This window comes from Mustelus asterias, chromosome 13 (genome assembly GCF_964213995.1).
Source record: "Mustelus asterias chromosome 13, sMusAst1.hap1.1, whole genome shotgun sequence".
NCBI classification, from domain to species: domain Eukaryota; kingdom Metazoa; phylum Chordata; class Chondrichthyes; order Carcharhiniformes; family Triakidae; genus Mustelus; species Mustelus asterias.
The window spans coordinates 64341726-64369302 of NC_135813.1; the positions used below are offsets into that span (position 1 = coordinate 64341726).

The 27577-nt window shown below is 44.4% G+C and overlaps 1 protein-coding gene across 1 annotated transcript in view; it reads right to left on the reverse strand.

Annotated features, from left to right (window-relative positions):
• The window catches only part of LOC144502267 (solute carrier family 2, facilitated glucose transporter member 11-like), a 40038-nt gene that overhangs the window by 4583 nt on the left and 7878 nt on the right, over window positions 1-27577 (reverse strand). Inside the window, exons 6-11 of the mRNA XM_078226090.1 lie at window positions 26860-27008; window positions 22843-23030; window positions 19089-19199; window positions 12259-12360; window positions 7913-7988; window positions 5987-6114 (exon numbers count right to left, since the gene is read on the reverse strand). Of these exons, the coding sequence (XP_078082216.1) occupies window positions 5987-6114; window positions 7913-7988; window positions 12259-12360; window positions 19089-19199; window positions 22843-23030; window positions 26860-27008 (754 nt within the window). The remainder of the gene's footprint in view (window positions 1-5986; window positions 6115-7912; window positions 7989-12258; window positions 12361-19088; window positions 19200-22842; window positions 23031-26859; window positions 27009-27577) is intronic.

Genomic DNA, 27577 nt, shown 5'->3' on the forward strand with positions numbered 1-27577 from the left:
GCACAACACAGCTTTAGCGGGACACCGTTGCCGACTATGCTTCGCTCCCCCACAGAAGTAACACCGCGGGCCGTCGTCTGGCCCGAGTGTGAGCACGCCATTACGCAGCATTTCGAACCTGAGGGACGAGGAGGGATTGGCGACTGCTCCTGCCACGTTGTCTCCACGTGGTCTTCAGGATACAATACTAGGCTTTTGGAGGCCGTCTCCAGCATCTCCGCTAGCTCTATTGCCTGGGTAAGGTCAAGGTTACCTTTCTCCAGTAGTTTAAGTCGAATGTACGACGATCCGACTCCCGCCACAAACGCATTTCGGGCGAGGTCGTTCATACTCTGCTCAGCCGACACAGCTTTGCAGTTACAGCCCCTGGCTAGCTGTAGGCGTTAGTTCGCGTATTCCTCCATCGTTTCGCCAGACTGCCGTCGTCGAGTGGCGAAGAGGTAACGAGCGTGTATTTCGTTGGGCGGTTTGATATAATGCTTCTTCAGAAGCTCGAGGGCCTTTGTGTAATCGGTGGCCGCACGGATCGTGAGGTAGACAGTGTTACTTACCCTCGCATGGAGGACCCGGAGTCTGTCATCATCTGTGGTGACCGCTGCGGAGGCTGCCAGGTCGTCTTCGAAACACTTCAGCCAGTGGTCGAAGGTGTTGGAGGCGCCCACCGCACGTGGATCTAATGTAAGGCGTTCAGGCTTCAGTATCTGCTCCATACTCTCTTTTTTTTTTCTTCGACGAGAGTTTATTTACAGCAAATAAAATTGATGCGCGTTATCATACACGAGGCTTGATGCTCAGGAAATAAAGGCTTTTATTTGCTGTAACAAAGCAGCTACCAATTATATACACGATCCCAGACTGAGGGGTCCCAGCCAGAGCAGGGACCTTTATACCTCTCCCAGGAGGCGGAGCCCGACTGGGATGTACCACAATAACTATAATACAAAGGTGTAACAACCCCACCCTAACCCCAACAGTAACAAGTAGCACAACCCATCCCTAACCCCAACAGCAACAAGTAGAACAACCCATCCCTAACCCAACAGCAACATATGTACATACTTGTAGTACTGGCCAGACCCTGGCTCGGTACTATCCAGTGGGAACCAACGATGGTTCACCACACATCTATTATGGAATCCCTACAGTGCAGGAGAAGGCCATTTGGTCTATTGAGCCTATACCGACAACAATCCCACCCTATCCCTGTAACCCCACGCATTTACCCCACTAATCCCCCTGACACGAAGGGGCAATTTAGCATGACCAATCAACCTAATCACACATTTTTGGAGTGTGGGAGGAAACCCATGCAGACATGGGGAGAATGCGCAAATTTCACACAGTCACTCGAGACCGGAATCGAACCTGGGTCCCTGGCACTGTGAGTCAGCAGTTCCAACCACTGTGCCACCTCAGTTTTCCACCCTATCACAGTCTTTCCCTGCTGTTCTTACCTCCCCCAACTCCTTTCTTTGTCTGTGTAATCACTTCAAGCCTGCAACAGTTCTATAACCTTTTCCGGTTTACGTAGGATACATGGCAGAGAAATAGGCCATCAGGCCCAACCAGTCCTTGTGGTGTTTATGCCCCACTCGAGCCTCCTCCAACTTTTCTTATTTAAATCTACCATGATGTTCATCCATTTCTTTCCCTGTCATATTGCTTGTCCAGCTTACCCTTATATGCATCTATATTACTTGCTTCAACCACTCGCTGTGCTCCACATTCTCACCACCCTTTAGGTAAAGAGCTGAACAAATAACCTTGGAACCTGAGCCAGTGATATGGAGATATGAATTCAAATCACATCACGTTAGCCGAGGGCTTTAAATTTTCTTTTAAACCCTGAAATTAAAAGTTAGTACCATTCATAGTGACCATGAAACTATTAAATTGTTGTAAAACCCCATCTGGTTCACTCATGTCTTTTAGAGAGAAGGAAGGAAATCTGCCACCCTTTCCCGACCTGGCCTACATTTGACTCCAGATCCTCAGCATGTGTTTGACAAGTAGCTGTCCCACACCTATATTCAAGAGCTCAACACCAGCTTCACAAGGGCAATTGGAAATAAATACTGGGACTGTCAACAAATCTCACACCTCACAAATGAATTCAGAAAAAAAATTAACTATCTCTCTCTCTATGAATGCTGCCTGACCTGAGTATTTCCATGCTGTGGAGATGCCGGCGTTGGACTGGGGTGGGCACAGTAAGAAGTCTCACAACACCAGATTAAAGTCCAACAGGTTTATTTGGAATCATGAGCTTTTGGAGCTCTGCTCCTTCATCAGGTGAGTGGTGAGGTGGGTTTCACAAACATGGCATATCTAGACAAAGACACAATTGCAAGATAATGTCTTGGAGATCCTCTCCACTTTGAGCCGGCAGTTTGCGGTGTCGATGGTAGCCATGATGTGGAGTTACATTATCTTGCAATTGAGTCTCTGCCTAGATATGCCGTGTTTGTGAAACCAACCTCTCCACTCACCTGATGAAGGAGCAGCGCTCTGAAAGCTCATGATTCCAAACAAACCTGTTGGACTTTAACCTGGTGTTGTGAGACTTCTTACACTGACTATTTCCAGTATTTTCTGTTTATTTCTTTTCTTTAGGGTGTCAAGTTATTTTTATTTCTTCCAATTTTTGTCTCATACCAGGAGAACAAATAGCACAGCTGCCTGCAAGCCTCTCCGATGTTGCTGTTGATTCTCAGCAGAGCTCACTAGGTCAATAACTAGGTCAATGATCACGAGGTGGTGTAAATAGCTCTTCCTCTGAGATCTTTTACCCTCCCTGCAGTGGACCTGTAGGCTGGAATTCTCCGACCTCGCCCGTGGCTGGGATTCTCCAGTCCCGCTGCAGTGAATAGAGTTTTGGCTGCGCGCCAAATTCTCCATTCTCGCTGGCAGCGGTGGTGAGGCATGCGAGTACGGAGAACTCTAGCCGTACTCTTTGAAGCTGCCATCTCCAGTTGGCCTTATCCCTGGAAATATCATCACATGACCTTCTGCCTCTATCTATCTTGCCCCCATACACTAGAACAAAGAACAAAGAACAATACAGCACAGGAACAGGCCCTTCGGCCCTCCAAGCCCGCGCCGCTCCCCGGTCCAGGATTGAATCCTGAATCCAGGATCCCCGCCCAATTTTCCAGCCTATCTACATCCTAATATCCTATTCACCGAGCTGTCCCTCACAGCTACGATGCTTTGTTCATCACAACCTATTAACTCACCCCCACCCCCCCCATTCCAGACCATGTGATCTCCAGGGAGAGGCGAAAACCCAGAGTGAAAACCCCAGGCCAATATGGGGAAAAAGAAAATCTGGGAAATTCCTCTCCGACCCCCTGTGGCGATCGAAACGAGTCCAGGAGATCACACTGGCCCTGATCAGAAAATGCTTCCCAACCCTATTCATTTCCACTTCTGCTTTACGAACACCATATGAATTCCCTGCCCCCGAGACAGGTTCCCAACTATCCGCAGTCTCGCTCTGTACTGGCACCAGCAAGATGATCATAGAATGAAGCCTTGAAACGAGAAACAAAGAACAATTAGCCCGCGCCGCCCCCTGGTCCAAACTAGACCACTCTTTTGTATCCCTCCATTCCCACTCCGTTCATATAGCTGTCTAGATAAGTCTTAAACGTTCCCAGTGTGTCCGCCTCCACCACCTTGCCCGGCAACACATTCCAGGCCCCCACGACCCTCTGTGTAAAATATGTCCTTCTGATATCTGTGTTAAACCTCCTCCCCTTCACCTTGAACCTATGACCCCTCGTGAACGTCACCACCGACCCGGGGAAAAGCTTCCCACCGTTCACCCTATCTATGCCTTTCATAATTTTATACACCTCTATTAAGTCTCCCCTCATCCTCCGTCTTTCCAAGGAGAACAACCCCAGTTTCCCCAATCTCTCCTCATAACCAAGCCCCTCCATACCAGGCAACATCCTGGTAAACCTCCTCTGTACTCTCTCCAAAGCCTCCACGTCCTTCTGGTAGTGTGGCGACCAGAACTGGACGCAGTATTCCAAATGCGGCCGAACCAACGTTCTATACATCTGCAACATCAGACCCCAACTTTTATGCTCTATGCCCCGTCCTATAAAGGCAAGCATGCCATATGCCTTCTTCACCACCTTCTCCACCTGTGACGTCACCTTCAAAGATCTGTGGACTTGCACACCCAGGTCCCTACTATTGGTTGCACAGAATGAGCAATCAATGGAAAGGGAACTGATTATCTGATTGGATGTTTCTTGATGAATATCCCTACAACCAGCAAAAATGCTCAAAGTGTACTTTTTAATAAGAAGGATTTTTAATGGCACTATGATTTTTCCTTCTCAGCAAGGTCCTGGAGATTATTCTTATGTTTAAGTTTATTTATTCGTGTCACAAGTGGGCTTACATTAACATTGCAATGAAGCCGTTATGAAAATCCCCTCGTCGCCACACTCCGGCGCCTGATTCTCCAGTTGCTGGAGATTCCAGGACAGTTCTGGGGAATTGGCAAACTCTGCTCGGCACATTGGCAGGAACCAAACTCTCTCAGGCAGAGGTGGGAGATTATCAGGGCACCATGCCACAATCTCAGCGACGATCAATAACTTTCCTTGTGAATAGAAGAAGTACGAAATCCCAGTAATTCACTAAGGGAATGAAGCCACAAGATTCCACATGTCCAGCAGAAGAACATTTGCCACACAAGAGTCAGCAAACATGACATATTATCTACCCTGTACTCTAACTTCAAGGATTAACAGGAGTTAAACATGAATTAGCAGGAAAATTGCAGTTGAATATAAATTATGCAGCAAATGGCAGATACCATTGAGATTAACAAACTAGCAGCCCATTCAGAATAGTAAAATCACAAGAATTCACAAAGTCCTTCAAACAGTCTTCCATATGTGGAATTTCAGCTCCTCCTCTGAGGAGCTAGTCTGATTCCCAGACAACAACAAGGTACAACCAACACTATTTCCACAGACAGTACCTTCAGCACAAATGACGCATGTCTGCAGAACCTCCTCAACTCAGTCCGGGTGGTTCTAAATCCACGACTGTTATCTTCAAGGGGTGGCACAGTGGTTAGCACTGCGGCCTCATAGCACCAGGGACCCGAGTTCGATTCCCCGGTTTGGGTCACTGTTTGTGCGGAATCTGCATGTTCTCCCCGTGTCGACGTAGTTTCCACCGGGTGCTCCGGTTTCCTCCCACAGTCCGAAAGACGTGCTGGTGAGGTGCATTGGCCATGCTAAATTCTCCCTCAGTGTACCCGAACAGACGTCGGAATGAGGCAGCTGGTGGATTTTCACAGTAACTTCATTGCAGTATTAATGTAAACCTACTTGCAACACTAATAAATAAACTTTAAACAGCAGCATCTGCAGTAACTTATTCTTTTTTTTTATTCTCAGCTTCTGGATCTAGCCTCTCCTCGAGTTTCCTTCCGTGGATTCAATAATTGCCACTGCCCTGGTCAGACAGATTTGAGTCTTTTTTTATTTCTTTCAACAGGGTTTAGTTTTGATTTCTAAACCTCAGCTTACTCCTGATTTCCTGAGACCAGGAAGTTCAGTTTCATTTCAGTGTGAACCTTTTCTGCTTTCCTCTCAATTTCAACCATCTCAGCCATTATGGGCTATAGTGAATGCTTGATCGGCTATTGTCTCAGTAGATGTTCTGCCTTCAGTGGCCAACCTGGCTTATCAAATACAAATGCATTTCATGTAGCTCCTTTGTAGCTGGGCTGTGCAGTCCACAGGTGGTCATCAACTCGCTGACAACAAGTTGTGAGTGTCCCTGAAACTGCAAGGTTGCTTCTTTTGTTCATTTTACAGGTCTTGGTTCAGTTATAAAAATTTTAGAAATAGTGATGAGCATACCTATATATATTTTATAAAAATATACAGTGTGAAGTCTTATCCCCTCACACAATATTAGGTTGCGTTTAGTCTTTGTTCAAAATACTTACAACAATGAATGGAAAAGCCAACCCAACAATAGTAAGATTTATCCATTGCAGGGAGCCATTGATCATGTAAGCTGCAGGCCGTGCAGTTTGGTCAAAGATCTCCATCGGAATGATCCCGGTTACTCCGGCTAAGGGCAAAGGAGTCATCAATAAACGCGGGATAGGGAAGAAGAGAGACATTGTTTATGAGCAGTCAACAAGTGAATACAGTCTTCATATACTACAGTCATTGTAACTGAGGTACACAACATAGAGCACCGAGGTAGGGGGTGACACTGAACCAAATGGAAACGTTACAGTTCTGAAATTCCACAGATTGCAATCCTGATAGTTGCATCAGGGCCGTGCCCTCCAATGCTGACCTCTGCCAGAGTCTACAGGGTCGGAGGGCGGTCTCCTACTTAGCATTAGAGCAGGTGAATGCAAACACTATTTCATATGAACTACAGCCAGAGACAATAGCTCAAAGGAAGGAGCAGAGAAAGCTGGGAAAGTGTAAAAGGAAGGGAATCGCTTCATGAGAAATTTGGATGAGAGCTCAGAGCTACCAACCCATTCCTGGAATGAGAGCACAGATGTTCCCATTCAACCCCTGTTGACCTGAGTTGAGTCAGCTTGAGAGTCCAGTGGCATGTAACAGTGAAGAAAATCCAGCTACTCCTGTTTTAAAATAACAATAACCAATTAAACTAAATCAAATGAACTGAGACACAACTTTAAAGTGCAGCCTCTTAATGAGTTACTGCACAAAACAAATCACAAAGGAAACTTGAAACGTTTAAACCAAAATGTGATTAAGGAAATTCAAGCTACTCTTGTCCACAGACTAATTTAAAATTAACAAGGATGATACCAGATCTGGGTGGTTATAATGATCAGGAAAGACTGATCACGCTGGATTCTTTCCTCTAGAAGGTAGTAAACGGTCTTTAAAAGTATGAAGAACTTTAACAGATGATGTTTCTCCTTGTGGGGAGTGCAAAACTAGAGGCCATTAATAGAATCATAGAATCCCTACAGTGCAGAAGGAGGCCATTCGGCCCATCGAGTCTGCACTGACCAGAATCCCACCCAGGCCCTATTCCCGTAACCCCACATATTTAACCAGCTAATCCCCTGGCACTAAGGTCAATTTACCATGGCCAATCAACTTAACCTGCACATCTTTGGACTGTGGGAGGAAACTGGAGCACCCGGAGGAAACCCACACAGACACGGGGAGAATGTGCAAACTCCACATAGACAGTGGCCCAAGGCCGGAATTGAACCCAGGTCTCTGGCACTGTGAGGCAGCAGTACTAACCACTGTGCCGCCCAGGACAGGATATTAATAATTATAATAATGAATTCAGGTGAAACTGAGAGACTGGTTGGAATGAAGAAGTTGGTATTATTTGGAGTACTTGAGAGAAATAGCAAAGATATATTTAAGGAGAAGCTAGATAAATACATGTGGGAGAAAGGAATAGACAATTTTGCTGATGGGCTGAATGGAGTAGGTGGAAACTTGTGTGGAGCATGAATACCTTCACAGATCAGTTGTGCCAAATAGCCCAATACTGTGCTTTACAGTAACTTCATTGCAGTGTTAATGTAAGCCTACTTGTGACTAATAAATAAACTTTAACTTTTTATCTGTGTAATTTTGAAATAAAAACAAAGTTCTGGAAATACTCAGCAGGTCTGACAGCATCTATGGAGAGAGTAACAGAGTTAATGTTTGGAGTCAATATGACTCTTTCTCAGAACGATGTAATATTGAGTTCTGGACAATCGTAGATGCAAACCCCCAGACACTCTCAACCTGTCGGTGAGCATTAGAGCACACTAACTCCTCACATAGTCAGGGCAGCTCACATGAGGTGGTTCTCAGTGAGGAATTGTTTATTTCTGTATTATAAGAATGCTTTAGAGCAGACAACCTACCTGGCCCAATTCCGAAGCTTAAGATGGATGCAAAGATGCAGACCATGCTCAGATATGGCATCCAACTGATTTTATCCTAGATCAACAGATAAAGAATGTTATTAAAACATACAGGGCTGAGCCCTTCCTCTCGCCACCTACTGGCAGTGTCAGCAAAGCTCAGTGAGTAACATTCACCCGAGTCAGATAGTTGTGTTTCGAGCACCACTTCAGGACAAGATTGCAAGGCTGGGGTTGGCATCGCTTGCTGAGGGAGGCTATCCTATCACCCGCATTAAAATAATCTAAATGTTCATTAGGGTAGATTTTTAACATGCCAGCTAGATGTAAAACTGACATTGTGGATTAGAGAAACTGTCACCCTCCCCCCCCCCAGTTTGGTCTTCATGTAGATTGGATGTGATTGCTATGTGGAACACCACCATTCAGTCCACAGTTGTGTCCCCAAGTTTCTAGTCACCTGACAATTTAATTCTCCGCTCCACTCCCAGTATGACCTCTTTGTCCTCGCCCTCCTACACTGTTCTAGTTGGGCTAAATGGCCTGTTCTGTGCTCTAAATTTCACCCAGTTCTATGTAACGTAAAATAATAAGTGCTGGAAGTACTCAGCAGGTCTGGCAGCATCTGTGGAGAGAAAAAAGGCGTTAATGTTTTGAGTCAAATATGACTTCCTTAGAACTTCCTTAGAATGTAATCTTGAATTCTGGACAATCTGAGATGCAAACATCAGACACTCTCAGAAGGTAGTTGAGCAGCACTGTTCCAATAAAGCTCCTTGGCTCAGAACCTCTTCTTTGGATTGAGCACTTTACAGCCTTCCAGACTCAACACTGAGTTCAACAAATTCAGATCATAAACATTGTCCCCATCTTTGTGTTTTTCAATGTTTTTGGACAGCAGCTTGTTTTTCATCTTTTTGTTTGTTTTCCATTCGTACCTCCCCTATATAGATCTTTTGTTGTAATATTAATCATATTACCACCCCATTTTAGGCGTAGACAAGGGCCTTTAAGCCTGCTCTGCCATTCATGATCATGGCTGAGCATCTAACTCAGTAACCCGTTCCTGCTTTTCCCCCCATATCCTTTGATACCAATAGCCCCAAGAGCTATATCTAACTCCTTGAAAACATCCAATGTTTTGTCATCAACTTCTTTTTATGGTAGTGGATTCCACAGGCTCACCCTCCCTCATCTCTGTCCTAAATGATTTACCTCATATCCTCAGACTGTGACCCCTGGTTCTGGTCTCACCCACCACAGGAACATCCTTCCTGCATCTACCCCTTCTAGTCCTATTAGAATTTTATAGGTTTCTATGAGATTCCCCCTCATTCTTCTGAACTCCAGCAAATATAATCCTGACCAACTCAACCTCTCCTCATACGTCAGTCCTGCCATCCCAGGAATCAGTCTGCTAAACCTTCGCTGTACTCCCTCCATAGCAAGAACATCCTTCCTCAGATAAGGGGACCAAAACTGCACACAATATCCCAGCTGTGGTCTCACCAAGGCCCTGTATAGCTCCAGCAAAACATCCCTGCTCCTGCACTCGAATCCTTTTGCTATAAAGGCCAGCACACTTCCTGCTGCACCTGAATGCTTACATTCAGCAACTGATGTACAAGGACACCCAGGTCTCTTTGCACACTCCCCTCTCTTAATTTTTAGCCATTCAGATAATAATCTGCCTTCCTGCTTTTGCTACCAAAGTTGATAACCTCACATTTATCCACATGATATTACATTTGCCATGCATTCACCCACACATTCAGTTTTTCCAAATCACACTGAAGCATCTCTGTATCCTCCTCAGAGCTCACCCTCCTCCCAGCTTTGTGTCATCTGCAAATTTGGAGATAATACATTTAGTTCCTCATCTCATACATTATGAATAGCTGGGGGTCCTAGCATTGATCCCTGCAGTACCCCGCTAGTCACTGCCTGCCACTTGGAAAAAGTCTCAGTAATAGTGACCATGAAACCATCACCAATTGTTGTAGAAACCAGTATGGTTCACTAATAGCCTTTAGCGTTGGAAATCTACTGTCTTTACCTGGTGTGGTCTCCATGTGACTCCAGACACACAGCATTTGGTTGGCTCTTAACTGCCTTCTGAAATTTTCGATTCAAGGGCAATTAAGGACGGCAATAAATGCAGGTCTTCCTAAAAATATCCACATTCCCTGATGGATCCCACAAAATAAAAATGTCACCCTCATTAACTCTCTCTGTTCCTCATCAAAAATAAAATTAGTTAAACATGATTTGCCTTTAATAAATTCATACTGGCTTTCTTTAATTAATCCATATTTGTCTAGATTAAATTTATCCCAGAATTTGTTTCTAATCATTTTCCCACCATGAGGTTCAACTGACTGGCCTTAGTTGCTGGGGTTATCTTAACACCCCCTTTTGAACAAGGGATTTAAACTGACAAGTCTCTAGTCCTCCAGCAGCTCTCCTGTATCTAAGAAGGATTGTAAAAGTATCACCAGTGCTTCTGCAATTTTCATCCTTTCTTCAATTAGTATCCTCAGATGCATCTCATCTGTTCCTGGTGAGATAGCCTTTCTCATCCCTCCTCTTTATCAATTTGGTCTTCAGTGGCCAGCAGTTCCAGGGATGGGTTTTCTGCCTTACTAGGCGCTAAATCGTATGGGAGGCCTTACTCTGCCCAGATGAGTGCCTGATTGAAGTGCATTGGATCTCTCAGAGAAAAGAATCATGAGGCTTTCCAGTGTCGTCTACATTAAATCCTGGCCCTTATATTCAGGAATATTCAGCCTTTATTACAGTAGCTCCTCATGACATCATATTCCCACATGTCTGCCCGTGCCTGTAGCTGACCAATCTTATTTTTTTAAGTTTATCAAGTTTATTATTATTATTGTCACAAGTAGGCTTATATTATGAAATTACTGTGAAAATTCCCTAGTCGCCTGTTTGGGTACACTGAGGGAGAATTTAGCACAGCCAATGCGCCCAACCAACACAGCCTTCCAGGCTGTGGGAGGAAACCGGAACACCTGGAGGAAACCCACAAGGCACAGGGAGAACATGCAGACACTGCACAGACAATGACCCAAGCCAGGAATCAAACCCAGATTCCTGGCACTGTGAGGCAGCAGTGCTAACAACTGCACCACTCTGCTGCCCCATTTACCAAACTTCATGGGTTCGCATATATGTAAATAATTTGGATGTTACAGCATTCTCTATAACAATGACCCCGCCCCTTACTATTTATTATTCTAGCGCTGTTTACCTCCCAGTCCTTTGTGAACCTCGGTTTTCCTTTCTAATGTTGCATCCTGCTTCCCATCCCCTACCAAAATAGTTTAAGCCCTACCTTAATAGCACTTGCAACCACTCACAAAGACATTTACAACTAGCTTATGACTTGGCTTAATACTTATTTACCAGCCATTCTATCCTATATATTTCATCAGTATAAATTGTGAAATGGTTCCATGTCCAAATTACCTTGGGCAGTAAAAATAGAAAATTAAGGGAATGAACTCCCTTAGCTGTTCAGATGGACACCAGCTGTAATGCTGGCAGAAATTCACCAAAATGCCTGCAAACTCCACCAGGACCTGGATATATTGGGACCTGGTCTTGCATGGGGGCAGTCTGCTCTTTATGAGGAGGTGTGGGGAGGCCAGAGTGGAGAGATTCCCAGGGCTAGGATTTCTCAGAGCTTCGGCCACAGATATGCCGCATCATGGATCATCAACCAGTACATCTAGAAGGAAGAGATAGACTGGCATCATGGATTGGTGAAGTGAAATTTAGATTGGGAGATTGAGATGTGTACTGATCCACCAATAAAGGGGTAATTGTTGCGTGAAGCTTGGCAGATAAACAGTGGCGAGTTTCCATACCCTCCCTGCCCCACCCCCGCCACCTAAACTAGTACAGGCAGCTATGTCCCATTTTGTGGTCCCCCAAGGCAGGAGTATCAGAGATGCAGTTATAATGGTGCAAGCGCCCACCGATTTAATGCTATTTGAGTGCTATTCAGATCACCCAAACATTCTGGAGAGCACCAGAAGGTGCAATCACTGTGTAAGTGAATGTATCCTTGTCCATTCTAAATGGGCCCCACAAATGCAACAGGGAATTGAGATAATGCTGTGCCATCCCACACTTTAAAAAATATCACTGTCCTCCATTGAAAGGCCCAACACAAATGTTATTTCCACGATTTTGAAAAGTTTACAATTACCATCCTACACAAACACACCATATGTGGTATGGGTATTCCTGGAAGCAGGAATCTTATCCTGAATGTACACATGTTCCAACTTTCTTTTAACGTTGAGAAAGAAACTGCAACTCACCTGGAGAGTCAGTGAGATGGTGAACAATATCCCGCAAACAACCATCAAGCTGTAACCTCCCATAAGCAGCACTTTACGTCCAATCCGATCAATGAACAGGTTCTGATGGAGGAAAATCACTGTTAGAACATGTTGATTACTCATGCCACCCTGTGAAGGCAATAACCCTCCCAAGTCTGGTAAGGTACGTTGTAAATCTGTCCAAACTCCTACACTGTCCGGACAAAGTGTAGTACCTGGCATAAACCCATTCTCCAGATGGAGCTGGGCTCGGCTTCTGATTCTGTGTATGATTTATAATTTTATTTGATCTTCAGCCTGTCCAGTCTGGGCAAACTACTTATGTTCCAATCTACCCATTTAAAGGCTGCCTTTGTACAGTTTAGTTGATCAGAGGAAACCAGCGTGGATTAGAAAAAGGCACATCATGCCTGATGTACCTGATTGAATTTTTTGAGGAGCTAACTTAAAGTAGTGGATATAAGGAAAGTCTCTGGATGATTAGACTTCCAGGAGGCATTGCATAAAGTGCCTTCTACTCTGGGTTAGAAGTGGAAGTTCACGGAATTGAAGGAAAATTATTGACCAGACCAGGAAATAGGCTGAGCACTTGAGCAGCAGAAGACAGAGAGCAGGGATAATGGGCAGGTACTGGAATTGGCAGGATGTAACTACTGGTGTCCCACGAGGATCTGTTTGGATCTTCCACTATTCACTGCATTTATTAATGATTTAGATGATGGAATAGGAAACCAAACTTGGCAGTGACACAAAGATAGCTAAGCTGTGTAGTTGGAGCAAAACCTATCAACATCTGATTGTAATGTGAAGTGAATAGGTAAAACTGTGACAAATAGATTTCAATGTAAGCAAATGTGAGGTATCCACTTTTCAACTTAAAATGGATAGAACGGCCTACTTACCAAATGATGAAAAGCTGAAACAGTGAAAATCCAAAGAGACTTTGGGGGTCTAAATGCATTAGTCATTAAAATGTCATGAACAGGTACAAAAAATAATCAAAAAAGGCAAATGGAAGGCCTTTATCATATAGGAATACATCTTATATTGGTTGCCTCTAGTTATGCTCTTCCCTACAAGAGGAAACATTCTGTATCCATTCTATCAAAACCTTTCCCAATGTTTAAATGCCTTTACTAGGTCATCCTCAGCTGCCGCCTTTTGAGAAAAGAGAGGCAGCCTGTCAACTGGTAATGCCACAGGATTGGTAACCCAGAGGTCCAAACTAACACTTGGGGCAAAGGTTCAAATCCCACCATGGAGGCTGGTGGAATTTAAAGTTCAATTAATAAACCTAGAATCAAAAAGCTTGTTTTCTTAATAGCAACCATGAAGCCACTTGTCAATTGTCACTGTTATCCTTTAGGGAAGGAAATCTGCTTCACTTACCTGGTCTGGCCTATATGTGACTCCAGACTTACCTCAATGCGATTGACACTTAAATGCCCTCTGAAATGACCTAGCAAGCCACTCAGTTTAAGGGCAATTAGTCTTGGGCAACAAATACTAGCCAGCAACAGCCATATCCCATGAAAGAATAAAAAATTAAATTGCGTATGTTTTTCCCTCTTGTTGGTTCGCTCGCCACTGCAACAGACCTGGTCTAGTAGCTATATCCTTTAGGACTGGGCCAGCTCAGTTGGTAATGGTGCTACCTGGCCACTCTTGGTGATGGACATTGACATCTCCTACCCAGAGTACATTCTGTGCACTTGTCACCTTCAGTGCTTCCTCCAATTGGTGTTCAACATGGAGGAGCACTGATTCATCAGCTGAGCAAGGGTGCTTGGTGGTAATCAGCAAGAGGTTTCCTTGCCCATGTTTGACCTGATATCATGAAACTTCATGGGATCTGGAACCAATGATGAGGACTCGCAAGGTGACTCCCTTCTCACTGTATACCAGTGTGCCACCAGTTCTGGTCGAACTGTCGTGCCAGTGGGACAGAGCATACCCAGGGTTGATGATGCTGATGTCTGGGACATTATCTGTAACATATAATTTGGTGAATATGACTACATCAGGCTGTTGCTTGACCAGTCTGGGGGACAGCTCTCCAAATGTTGGCAAAAGTGCCCAGATATTATCATGGAGGATCCAGCAGAGTTGACAGGACTGGGTTTGCCATGGTTGGTTCCGGTGCTGAAGTTGATGCCAGGTGGTTTGTCCAGTTTTGTTCCTTTTGTAGCGGTTTTATAAAACTGAGTGGCACAAACTAGAGTTGTAAATGGGTTCTCTTAAACTCAGATCCACTGACTTCTGAGAGTTTGCAGAGCCTTTCCAGGGGACATGTAAAATGAAGTGAATGTGAGCCAGGAGCGGGGGGTGGAATGTGGTTACCACATGAGCAGCAAAGCATGACTGGCTGTTTTACCTAGGAGGGAAGCGTAGTGAGAAGCAGACACACACATTTCACTGGCAGCTGTAACTAAATACTTATTTCTAAAAATCATTATTAAACATTCTTTACATGCAGCAGTTTCATATTATGAGTATATGGTAGTATAATTTAGATTGGAGGAAAGCATGATGATGAACCAATTTGCAATCCGTTGAACCAAAAGGTAGCTTGAGAGCCTCTGGCCTGGAACATTTTATCTGGTGAATAATGCACAGGTTGGATACACACAAGAAAATACACAAACTACTTCATAGCAAAATGGGTACTGAATAATTCCTTCCTCACCCTTTTAACAAATTCTAAAGAAGTATGACTAACAATTTATTATTGTTTCAAAACATTCATTTTAAAACTTGGTACAGAGCAGTACACAGCTTTATGTCAAAAGCTTGCATACAGAGAACTCTGCAGTAATTTTGCAGTCTGGTTAATCGATGCTGATTCATATTACCTGAAGATAATTGAAAATTCCCAATGAGTGAAATGTTTCACTTTTTATATAATTTTCTTTCTTTCCCTCTGTTACTTGCTTGATTCAGCCTCACCGGGGCCTGAATATTCATGGGGACTAGAGGGTCTCCAACTTAGTGAAAATAGTGCTGGAGCCCCATTCCAGAAGTCCCTGCCCTACACCCAGCGCCAGGGGGAGAACGGGTGCAGACTGTTTGCTCATCCACAGTTCACAAAGAGAGCTGCACATGTAAAAGTACAGCTGCCTTCAAACATATCTAATATTTGTTTGTTCAATGTCTAAAACATAACTCATGAGCTTTAGATGTTTGCACATCTGGAATTATTTGGAAACCTTGGGTATCATTTTAAATAGGTCCAGAGATCCCTTTGGGGGGAGGTAAGGATCCCTCTGCAATTAGTAACAGGGAACATTAATGTGCCTAAAAGATGGAGAAGTTCTGTGGTGTGGCCAAACGGGCCACCTAAAATGGCGATTTGTAAAGCACTCTGGGACAATTGGGCAAGAACTAAAACGACAGGCGGCAGCCTAAAAGACAGAGATAAACAAGCTGCAACTCAGACGACTGAATACACAGGATATGGGTCATCTCCAGGACAAAAGGGACTTTCTGGTCAAACTGGGTTATTTACCAGACATAGGGGCGCCATAACCCCTTATTTGGGAGGGAGGTGTGAACCCTACGTGCCCCCAGCACCTGCAGACATGGCTGTTGGGGACACACCCAGAGATTGGTGTGGCAGCACCTGATTGGACTTTATCGATCAGGGTGATCAAGTCCTGATCGATTGATTGGCAATGGCCAAAAGGAGCACGAAAGCCAACGGGGTATAAAGGGTGCGGCGCAACCAAGAATGTTGCTCTCTCTCTCTGACCCCACGAACGAGCTACAACAACGGTGACCGTCGCCAGCAACAACCAGCATGAGGAGAGCCACCACACCCGAGAAGGAAGGAAGACCAGAGCCAGAGTGCCAGACCAGGCCAAAGGACCAGACTATACAGAGGACGACCGAGACCAGCGCACAGATAAAGGCCAATATCTGCTTGCGTACTTGCCAGTCACACAAAGTTAAGTCAAGGTCTCGTATTGGACTTGAACTTTAGTATTTTCTGTAAGATAACTTATTGTTGGTTGGGTGGGTGATTATTGATTGTGTGTTTTAAATAAATATTGGTTGTACTAACAAGAAGTCTACTCGCAGTTATCTGTCCACCGCATAAGGGTTAAAACAGACTGTGCGGCAGGCACAACAGTGAAACTGTCAAATTTTTAACATTTAAATCTCCTAAGAATCATTGCTTACAATGTCTGTTGACATAAGCCTGAGGGCCATGTTATAAGATTAGTGCTGTATCACTAGTTCCACAATTATCATTATCACAGTGGGATGCCTATCAGTTCAGTTTGATTGACAGCTCCAAGCAGTTAGAAGGAGAGGATTTTCCAGTTTTTCCCACTGGTGGGATTTACCAGTCCTGCTGGAGTCGCCCACTGCTGCGGGTTATCCGGCAGCAGGACAGACAAGCCATCTAAACTGCCATAGACTTCAGTGGGACAGGAAGATTCCAGCGGTGGCTGATGGCAAGCCGCCTCCATTACAGAAAAACCCACCATGGAAGGCTGAAATATTCCAGCCAAAGTCCTTAATGTGGGGCTATGAATACAAATATGAGCTTTCATTCGGCTTAAATACTTGAATGAAATGTTTGGTTTTATAAGGAATTTATTGAATGGGTTTCTATGAATGAGAGTTTTTTTTAAAGGAAAGATCTGCAATAGACACTTAGAGCTTTATTTTGTTTAGTCTCGGCATGGCTCCTGAGGTCTGCCCATGGTACATACTGGGTGCGCTGGCATGGAGGGTGGTGGGTGAGGGGTATGGGTTGGTATGAATTGGCACTAATTTGGCATAAAGATTATGAGGGTGTTGGGGTGGTTAGAGGGACATAAGGTGGCATGGGGGCAAGAGGAGCCATGTGACTGTGGACAGGGCATGAAGTGGCATGAATGAGGCATGGGGAATGTGTCATGGGGTGATGGATGAAGGGCTGTTTTTTGGGGGTTTTTCTTACAAAGTCCTGGAGCACAGAGAACAGCCTCTCACACAGCTCAGCTTCACATCCACAGCCCCATTGGCTGCCACTGTTTTTGGGGATGGCTGGCCTCACTCCTGTTAACACCAGGAAAGAAAATTAGATCATCTGCAGCTCTTTCACCCAAGGTGCTTGTGGAGTTGGGAAATTTCCTGACCCTACATTCTCAAGTTGAGGCAGAATATCCGGCCCTGAGTGTTTTATGAACTTTATACCTTTGAAAAAAAAACTACTGGACTAAGATTTTTTTATGTTCCAAAAGCAAAGTACCTTTTCTTTCTATCTTTCCACTTTATATAATTAATGCCAACTGATTTTTTCAATGAATAGTTTTTAAGTGTCTGCCTCTTTGGTACAATGGCTGGCATTTTGCGACGCCTTTGCCATGAGCACAAAATCCCACGAGAGGCCAAAAGCCAGAATCTCACCAGCGAGATCATGCTACACAATTGTGTCTCTCCCCCCACCCACCACTGATGTAATGAGATTCTCACCCAGGCAGGTCTGGTGAAAACCTTTCTCAAACATTATCACTGACATTGAAGGATAAAGCACGGTCTGGTTAGAAAGAGGATAAAGCATAGTCTGGCTTCAAATGGGATAAGGCACTGTATGGCTACGGATAGGATAAGGCAGAGTCTTTGTAAAGTTTATTTATTAGTCACAGGTAAGGATTACATTAACAATGCAATGAAGTTACTGTGAAATTCCCTTAGTCGTCACACTCCAGCACCTGTGCGGATCAATGCACCTAACCAGCACGTCTTTGAGACTGTGGGAGGAAACCGGAGCACCCGGAGAAACCCACACAGACACAGGGAGAATGTGCAAACTCCACACAGACAGTGACCCAAGCCAGAAATCGAACCAGGCATTGTGAGGCAACAGTGCTAACCATTGTGCCACCGTGCCGCCCGTATCTAGGTACATAAAGAGGATAAAACATCTGAGGTGCATAAAGGATAAAGCTCAATCTGGATACATGAAGGACAAAGCATGGTCTGGGTACATAAAGCGCAGTCTGGCTAGATATAGGATAAAACACAGTCTGGATACATGTAGAATAGAGCTGGAAAAGCTCAGTAGGTCGGGCAACAGCTGTGGAGAGAGTAATGGAGTTAATGTCTGGAATTCTCCAATATTGTACACCCTGCCAGTGAGAACGGAGAATTTGGCATTCAGCCAAATCTGCATTGACAGCAGCGGGGCTGGAGAATCCCAGCCATGGGTTAGGTTGGACAATTCCGGCCACCCCTTTGAGTTCAATATGACTCTTCTTTGGAACTTCTGGAACGCCTGGAATGTGCTGCCGGAGGAGGTGGTGGAAGTAGATTTTATAACAGCGTTCATGAGGCACCTGGATAGATACATGAATAGGCAGGGAATAGAGAGATATGGACCATGTAGAGGTAAGAAAATATTAGATTGGAGAGGCATCTGTGTCGGCACAGACTTGGGCCGAAGGGCCTGTTCCTGAGCTTGTACTGTTCTTTGTTCTTGTTCTCCCTCAACAGGTACTGCCAGACCTACTGGCAAACATTTGGGTACACACACAATAAAACACAGCTTGATGATACATTGCAAAGAGCATTTTGAGTACATATCACGTGTGCATTATTCTTCAGACTCTGAGTAGAGGAGGGAGAGGGAGTAATTTGAAATGGTGAAGCAGAATTAAATATGCTGAGACAGTTGGCAGTCCTGCTTACCTCTGATTCACGTGGCAGACAAAGGATTTTGGAATTTAAAATCAGTTAATAATGATCAACTAAACTTAACAAATATGTCACAGCAAAAATTGCTTCACTATAAAACACAGCAGAATTGAAACAGTACTTACACTTGTTAATGAAGCGATGAATTCACAGCACCCAGTTCCGATAGTGACATACTGGATATTTTGACTGGGGACTCCAGCAACATGGAATACGTACGTAGCGTATGTATATGTCTATGGGAATAAAGTACATTCAATTCTGAGTCCAACAAATACAGAAATTTTCTGTTAATATAGAAAATGTGGTAAGTCGATAAAACACATGCATTTTGGAGTCTAGCGAGAATATACACAAGTGTCCATTCATCCAATGTTTTATTCAGTAACAATATACAGAATCTGCTATTTCATAGAATCACACAATGTAGAAGAGGCCCTTTGAGTCTGTACTGACACATGAGAGATGCCTGACCTACCTACCTCATCCCATTTACCAATACTTGGCCCCATAGCCTTCAACGTCATGATGTGCCAAATGCTCATCCAGGTACTTTTTAAAGGATGTGGGGCAACCCACTTCTACCACCCTCCCAGGCAGCGCATTTCAGACCATCACCATTCTCTGGGTAAAAAAGCTTTCCCTCGCATCCCCCCTATACCTCCTGCCCCTCACCTTGAACTTGTGTCCTCTCGTGACTGACCCTTCAACTCAGGAGAACAGCTGCTCCCTATCCACTTTGTCCAGGCCCCTCATAATCTTGTACACCTCAATCAGTCTTCTCTGCTCCCAACGAAAACAACCCGAGCCTCTCTTCTCTCTCTCAAATGTTCCGTCCCAGGCAACATCCTGGTGAATCTCCTCCAATGCAATCACATCCTTCTTATAATCTGACAACCAGAACTGCACGCAGTACTCCAGCTGTGGCCTCACCAAAGTTCTGTGCAACTCCAACATGGCCTCTCTGCTTTTGTAATCTATGCCTCAATTGATAAAGGCAAGTGTCCTATATGCTTTTTTCACCACCCCACTAACATGCCCTTCCGCCTTCAAAGATCTATGGACAAACACACCAAGGTCCCTTTGTTCCACAGAACTTCCTAATGTTATGCCATTCACTGAATACTTCCCTGTCAAATTATTCCTTCCAAAGTGTATCACCTCACACTTTTCAAGTTTAAATTCCATCTGCCACATATCTGCCCATTTGACCATCTTGTCTATATCTTCCTGTAGCCCAAAACACTCGACCTCACTGTTAACCACCCGGCTAATCTTTGTGTCATCCACAAACGTACTAACTCTATCTATACCCCACAATCATCTATGTCATTTATATAAATGGTAAATAAAAGGAGATGCAGCACAGATCCCTGTGATACACCACTGGACACTAGCTTCCAGGCACTAAAGCAGACTTCTGTCATCAACTTCTGTCTTTTACAACTAAGCTAATTTTGAATCCACCTTATCAAATTACCCTGTATCCCATGCGCATTTGCCTTCTTGATATGTCTCCCATGTGGGATCTTGTCAAAGGCTTCGCTAAAATCCATTTAAACTACATCGACTGCACCACCCTTATCTACACACCTGGTCACCTCCTCAAAAAATTCAATGAAATTTGTTAAGCATGACCTCCCTCTGACGAAGCCATGCTGACTATTCCTGATCAAATCTTGCCTCTCCAAGTGGAGATAGATGCTCTCCTTCAGAATTTTCTCAAATAGTTTCCCTACCACTGACATAAAACTCACTGGTCTAGTTCCCTGGTTTATCTCTACAACCCTTCTTAAATAGCAGAACCACATTAACTGTTCTCCAGTCCTCTGGCACCTCCCCTGTAGCCTAAGTGGAATTAAAAATTTGGGTCAGAGCCCCTGCAATTTCCTCCCTTGCCTCCCACAGCTGCCTGGGACACAATTCATCTGGACCTGGAGATTTGTCCAATTTTAAGCCTATCAACACCTCCAATACCTTGTCACCCCCCATGTCAATTTGCTCAAGAACCCGAGTCTCCCTGAGGTCCACACATTCATCCTCATTCTCTTGGGTGAAGATGGATGTGAAGTATCCGTTCAACACTCTGCCAATGTCCTCTTGCTCCATCCACAGATTGTCTCCTTGGTCCCTAATGGTCATATCCTTTCCCTGGTTATCCCCCTTCCCATTGATTTACTTATAGAATATCTTAGGATTTTCCCGACTTATACCAGCCAGAGCTTTCTCATATCCCCTCTATGCTCTCCGAATTGCTTAAAGTCCACCCTGCACTTTTACACTCCGCTGATTTGCTCTTGTTCCTGCCAAAAGCCTCTCTTTTCCTTCTCATTGTATCTTGGCACCTTGACACCATGTTGATTGCCACACTCGCACCTTTCTGTACCCCTAACTATAGAATCCCCTCTTACTATTGCTGTCCCTCTCTTGTTCCCCTCCTGTACAGACAGACTGCGTGTGGTGTCAGAAGCATGGCTCTGTCAGCACTCCCTGGAGTTACCAGTGCCCTCATCAGCCTCCAAAATAGAACATCAATGAGTGGGACCTCAAGGGATTCCTGAACTACTTCCCTTTTTTTTCTTGGACTGCCTGGTGGTCACCCATTCCCTTCCTTCCTCAGCTGCGGTGTGACCACCTCACTAAATGTGCTATTCATGATGCTCTCAGACTCACAGATGCTCCACAGTGTCCCCAGCCTCTGTTCCAGCTCTGAAACCTGAGCTTCCAGGAGTTACAGCTGGACACACTGGTCCTAGGCACTGGAAATGTGCCTGGCTTCCCACATAGAACAGGAGGAGCAAACCACAGCTTTGAGCTCTGCTGTCATGACTAAACCCTTTAAATTTAAAACTTTAGAATTCTTTCTTCAATGAAATAAATAAAACAAGTCTTGTTTAAATAACTTACAATGAAATATAGTTTGAAAATACCCACCAGGGCATACTCACCAATCAGCAGCTCCTGTTGGACCCACATCACTGAATTGTGAGATCACCTCGGAATGCTGCAATCTTTCCTCATGTTACCGCTGATTTACCCTGCCACCACCAAAAGGTAAGTCCTACAATCTAGTGGTTGTTTCTACATATTCAATTCTTGGATACCCTACGCCATGGCTCACAACGAGACTTAAAGAATGCAAAGCCATGACAAAGGTTCTACTCAGGTACAAAGAAGTAGAGAGTAGAATTTAATGGGGTTCATCAGAGCAGGCATGATGGTGGGGCATAGGGTGTGGGGGCACCAGTAGAATTGATCAGGAGTACCCACATTCGATTCCCAAAAGTGGGAAAATTCTCCCAAACTTAGTGGGGAACAACAAGTGCTCAACACAGGTATCCTGCCTACTGGTGACAGAATGTCAATTAAACATATTAATGAGCCACTATCCATGAGCCAACAGGATTTATCAATGGCTCAGGGACTTAATGGGATTCGGATGTGTTTCCCATACCAAAATCTGTCTAGAAAGGCCTGAAGGCCTACTGGACAGGGGAGCAGCAACAGGCTCTCATTGACAGGCATTCAGTACCCCCAGCCTAGGTATGTGGTGGTGGGAAGTGTTGGGGAGGGGGGGGGGAATCTCAGGATCTGCTATCTCCTGGCTTGGAATATATAATAGGAACAGGGGTCATGTATTTCCTTCTACCCTGTGGTCAACACCTGCCTGTTACCCTGACAACACTGGCCTGGCACAATGTGGTTTAATGCCTGATGATATGCAGATACAAAGCAAAAAGATCAACACAGTCTTTCAGCAACCAGGAAAAAAAGACAAACTGAGAACCGAGGTACTTCAGCTGCAGGCCTACGTTGGTACTACTGGGTTATTTGTTATCATTAGGAGCAAGGCCCCCAGTGGACCTCAGTCTTACTTACGGCATCATTTCCACATAACTGCATGGCACTGCCCAGCACAAAAGTGATGATCAACTGATGTTTGACGGAACGATCACAGAACAGCTCCCACAGTGTCTTTGCTCTTTGACCTTCAAGTGCCATTTGCTCCTCCAGCATTTCATCCATTTCAGCCGTGAGATTGATGTTGCCACATAATCTCTTCGTGGCTGCAGAAATGCAAAGGCCCATAATTACTTAATCAGAGGGGCAGTCAGACCTTACTAATCCCTTCCCCGCCAATTACAGAAGCTGTTTATCCTCTTCAAATATTTTAGTCAGATAATCTTTACTTGAAGACTCTGGGTCAACCTCAAAAGGATTTGAAAAGAAGTTGGTTGATGAGACAGTAATTGGAGTGAGGCAGTATTGACATAACTTTACATTCTATTCATAAAGCTACCAATTTTAAGAGTCATGCGAGCAGCGGGCATCTATTTGAATTGACTGACTTACTTCCTCCCTTAAGCAAACTTCCCAGAAAGCAACTGGACTGTTGTAGCAACAGTGGGGGTGGGGGGAGATTCTCTAGGGCTGCTCGCCCCAGTTGGGAATCCAGATAGCCCGTTGAGTCGGGCGAGAGGGCCAAATCGCAATTCTCACTGGGTATTGATCATGTTCCGAGTCTCTTCCAGGTGGTGAAGGGACTCACTCTCAGGGTGGTAATTTCAGACGTCATTCTGGTAAAGATCTTCATTATTGTCTGTGCTCTTCAAAACCTTTGAAGTGGCCTGGTCACAATGAAAACAGTTCAAAGCGGTTTCAGAGCAGCTGAGGCTTGAGGGAAAGCAAGAGGATCTCCCGATTGAAACATGATCAATGCCCAGTAAGAATTGCGATTTGGCCCTCACGCCCAATTCAACGGGCCATCTGGATTCCCGACTGGGGCGAGCAGCCCTGGAGAATCCCCCTCCCCTCCCCACACACACACACACACTGTTGCTACAGCAGTCCGGTTGCTTCCTGGGAAGTTTGCTTGAGGGAGGAAGTAAGTCAGTCAATTCAAATAGATGCCCGCTGCTTGCATGACTGTTAAAATTGGTAGCTTTATGCCCTCTGAACACCCGAAAGCCTTCAAAATCACAGCAGCACTCCTATATCTTATGGTCTTATTTACGAGGAAAAAGCAGGAGAATGGGGTTGAGAAACTTATCAGCCATGGTTGAATGGTGGAGCAGACTCGATGGGCTGAATGGCCTAATTCAGCTCCCATATCTTATGGTCTTATTCTAAAGTAGGGATTGCCCTTGGTTAATTTCATAAGCCCCATGTGGTACCTGACCTCTTTAAAGTGCTCAGATTGAAAGGGCCTGTCAGTTTCAATAGGGAGATCCTCTTGCTTTCCCTCAAACCTTAGCTGCTCTGAAACCCCTTTGAACTGTTTTGATTGACAGGAGGCTGTCAGTTTCACGAGGGAGATCCCCTTTTAACTTTGTGAGCACAGCAGCTGCTGTCAGACCTCTTTGAACTGCTTTGATTGACAGGAGGCAGTCAGTTTCACCTGCTCAATTAGGCTTTGTTTATACACTTCCCTTCTACTGCATTGAATTTTAGGAGGCTGCTTGATTGACAGCCCAAGCCACATCAGAGAAGAGATCAGCTGGCTTTATTAACATAAGGAACATATAGTGAATTAGCAGCTAAAAGCTTTTTGACAGACTTTGGAAGATCGAAGCCTGCATTGTTGATACAATCATTTCAGGTCTCGGTAACCCTAAAGTCCTTACTATTTTCACCACAGCTGTTCAGTCTGGCCCCACTGCTTTGAACACTGCACTATTTTTTTTCAAGTTCTGCTTTTTTTTAACCATTGGTTTTTTTGACTTGCCTGCAAAGCTTTTCACTGGACCCATAAGCTTCATTGTTCCGCTTTTTTCACTAACTGTATTTTTTTAACTCTGCCAAACTCCATGATTAGATAGGCTGGGGTTTTATCTTTGAGATGGGGAAGGCTGAGGGAAAATTTAGTTTTAAAGCATAAAACAGTGAAGAGGTCTTGTTGACTATTGTTATGGCTACCTTGGATTTGAAATTGACTTTAGAGTAATGACAATATCACACTTAACAAACATACCAGATCCTGTATGAGAGAACTGTTAATTAAAGCACCAGACTCTTTCTACATGATTTTGCTTTCTCCTGATCAATGTTCACCTTCTTAGGTCCTGTTAATATTTATTTATTAATGTCAGAAGTAGACTCACATTAACACTGCAACGAAGTTACTGTGAAAATCACCTAGTCGCTATATTCTGGCACCTGTTCGGGTACACTGTGGGAGAATTTAGCACGACCAATGCACTTAACCAGCATGTCTTTCGGACTGTGGGAGGAGCTGGAGCACCCGGAGGAAACCCATGCAGACATGGTGAGAATGTGCAGACTACACACAGGTCCCTGACGTTGTGAGGCAGCAGTGCTAACCACTGTGCCACCTTGCTGCTTTACTATATCAGTGTCATTATTTGGCACTCTGTGACAGAGGGAGGACATGATAAGGTGCAATGCAAGAATGCAAGTCTGCTTATGATGGTTCTCTCATCATGTTCAGCATCTGCGAGTGAGATGGAGGATAGTTGTTCACTAGGAGGTATGAATGGGCTAGTTTTGGGGTAACTCTCCCTTCCTGTGTGGATAGTGTTTGTCTTCCAATGATTAGATGGAATTGGAGACTCATGAGGCATTATATGTGCTAATCTATTTCTCTCTGCTTTATTGTCCACTAGCTGAAACTCCTAATGTCATATGCCACACTGATGCTCCTACACTAGCTCCAATTTCAGAACTACACTACATTCTATTATCGTGGGTTTGTGTGAAGGATAGAACCATTGAGACGCTGTTGTCATGGGGGAAAACTACAAGCTTGCTTCAGTTATATCGCATTTGTTACATGGACATTGTGTTTAATATCTATTCAGTTTTATAATGAACTACATATTTCGGGAGCAATTCAGTTACAGAATTGAATTTCTTGTTGGGTTCTTACTGCGGTACAGACTTTCAGAGGTTAATCCATAGTTCCATAGTGGGGCAGCACAGTGGCACAGTAGTTAGCACTGCTGCCTCACAGCGCCAGGGACCTGGGTTCAATTCCTGGCTTGGGTCACTGTCTGTGTGGAGTCTGCACATTCTTCCCGTGTCTGCGTGGGTTTGCTCTGGGTGCTCCGGTTTCCTCCCACATTCTGAAAAACGTGCTGGTTGGGTGCATTGGCCATGCTAAATTCTCCCCCAGTGAGGCCGAACAGGCGCTGAAGTGTGGCGACTAGGGGATTATTTTCACAGTAACACTCTGACTTTCCCACTGGTGGCAGCATCAGTGCGATCGGGAGAATCGTGCCTAATGTATTGGATTAAACTGGGTTACGACCTCTGTGAGTGCAGCTTTATTTTTAACTTCTTCATCGAATGAAGAAAAATAATATAAAGTTAAACCTGGATGAAAATATTTACAGACCCTATCTGCTGATTGTCCCAATTTTTAAAATCTGCTTTAGCAGATATCCCAAGATGTTTGTCACACAAAGATTTGTAAGTTATTCTATGGCAAGAGGGATAGCAGAAGAGAGCACATTTCCAATGAAGAACTTTGGAAGGAAGTTTATTCAGAGACAATAGGTGGGATTTTCCAACCTTACTCGCCCTGAAACCGGAAAATCCTGCCCATGGTCAACGGACCTTTCCATGGTCCGCCCCTCGCCCACTCCGATTCCCATGGCGACAGGATGGTAAAATTCACCCCAATGAAGCGAATAATCTTTCCCCTGATTGCTGGAAAACTAAATTAACACCTTCCTCATCCACTGCAGGTAGACTGTGAAGTAAATTTGTTCTCTTCACAAACTAGTTTTTTAAAATAAATAAATCTGTGCAATTATGACAATGAAAGGTTTGCTTATGGAGGAACAGAGCAGATTAGGGTAACTTTCTGTTCCTGCTATCACCAAATTCCCCCAGCCAATGGGAACATTTCTATTCTCTCCTCTCTGAACCACTTACCCTTCATGCACAAGTCCTTGTTCTTCCTGTCAATCAGCAGGTACCTGGGGCTCTCTGGGCACCACGGCAGAGTGATGAGTTGGATTAGAGCTGGCACTGCACACGATGCCAGCAGTAGAGGCCACAGTTTTTCATTGCCTAAAATTTCCCTGCAATTAGTATTAGGAAATGACTTCATTCCCTCATCAATACGCCTTATGTTCACAACAGTCAACCAACATATTCACACTAAGCACAAATGATTAGCAATGAATGGGGATCTGTGGTGGGACAATATTGACATACTATTCCTGCCAATGAAGCTCACATTCTGAAGAATTATTTAGAAATTAAACTGATGTATAATTTACGCATTACACGTATAAATATATATGTGGACATCATTCCCCAGTGATTAACTTTTATTGATAGATATATTGGCAGTAAAGTAATCAAATTTGTTAATCTGCGCATTGGAAATTATTTTCTGTACAAGGAACCCATGAGAGCAGCCCAGATAAGCAATCTACTCCTGCATACCTTTCCTTAAATATGTGGCACTGCTTCATTCATTACCCAGGCAATGCCAGAGTGAACTTGATCCTGCAGAGAGGAAGATTCACAGGATTCAACACCCAACTAATGAGCCCCTGGCTTCAAGGAAAAGGATATTGAGTGAGCAAAGGCTTTGAGGACTATCTGGGAATCATCCAACAGATCCAGGATGTGGGCATGGCTG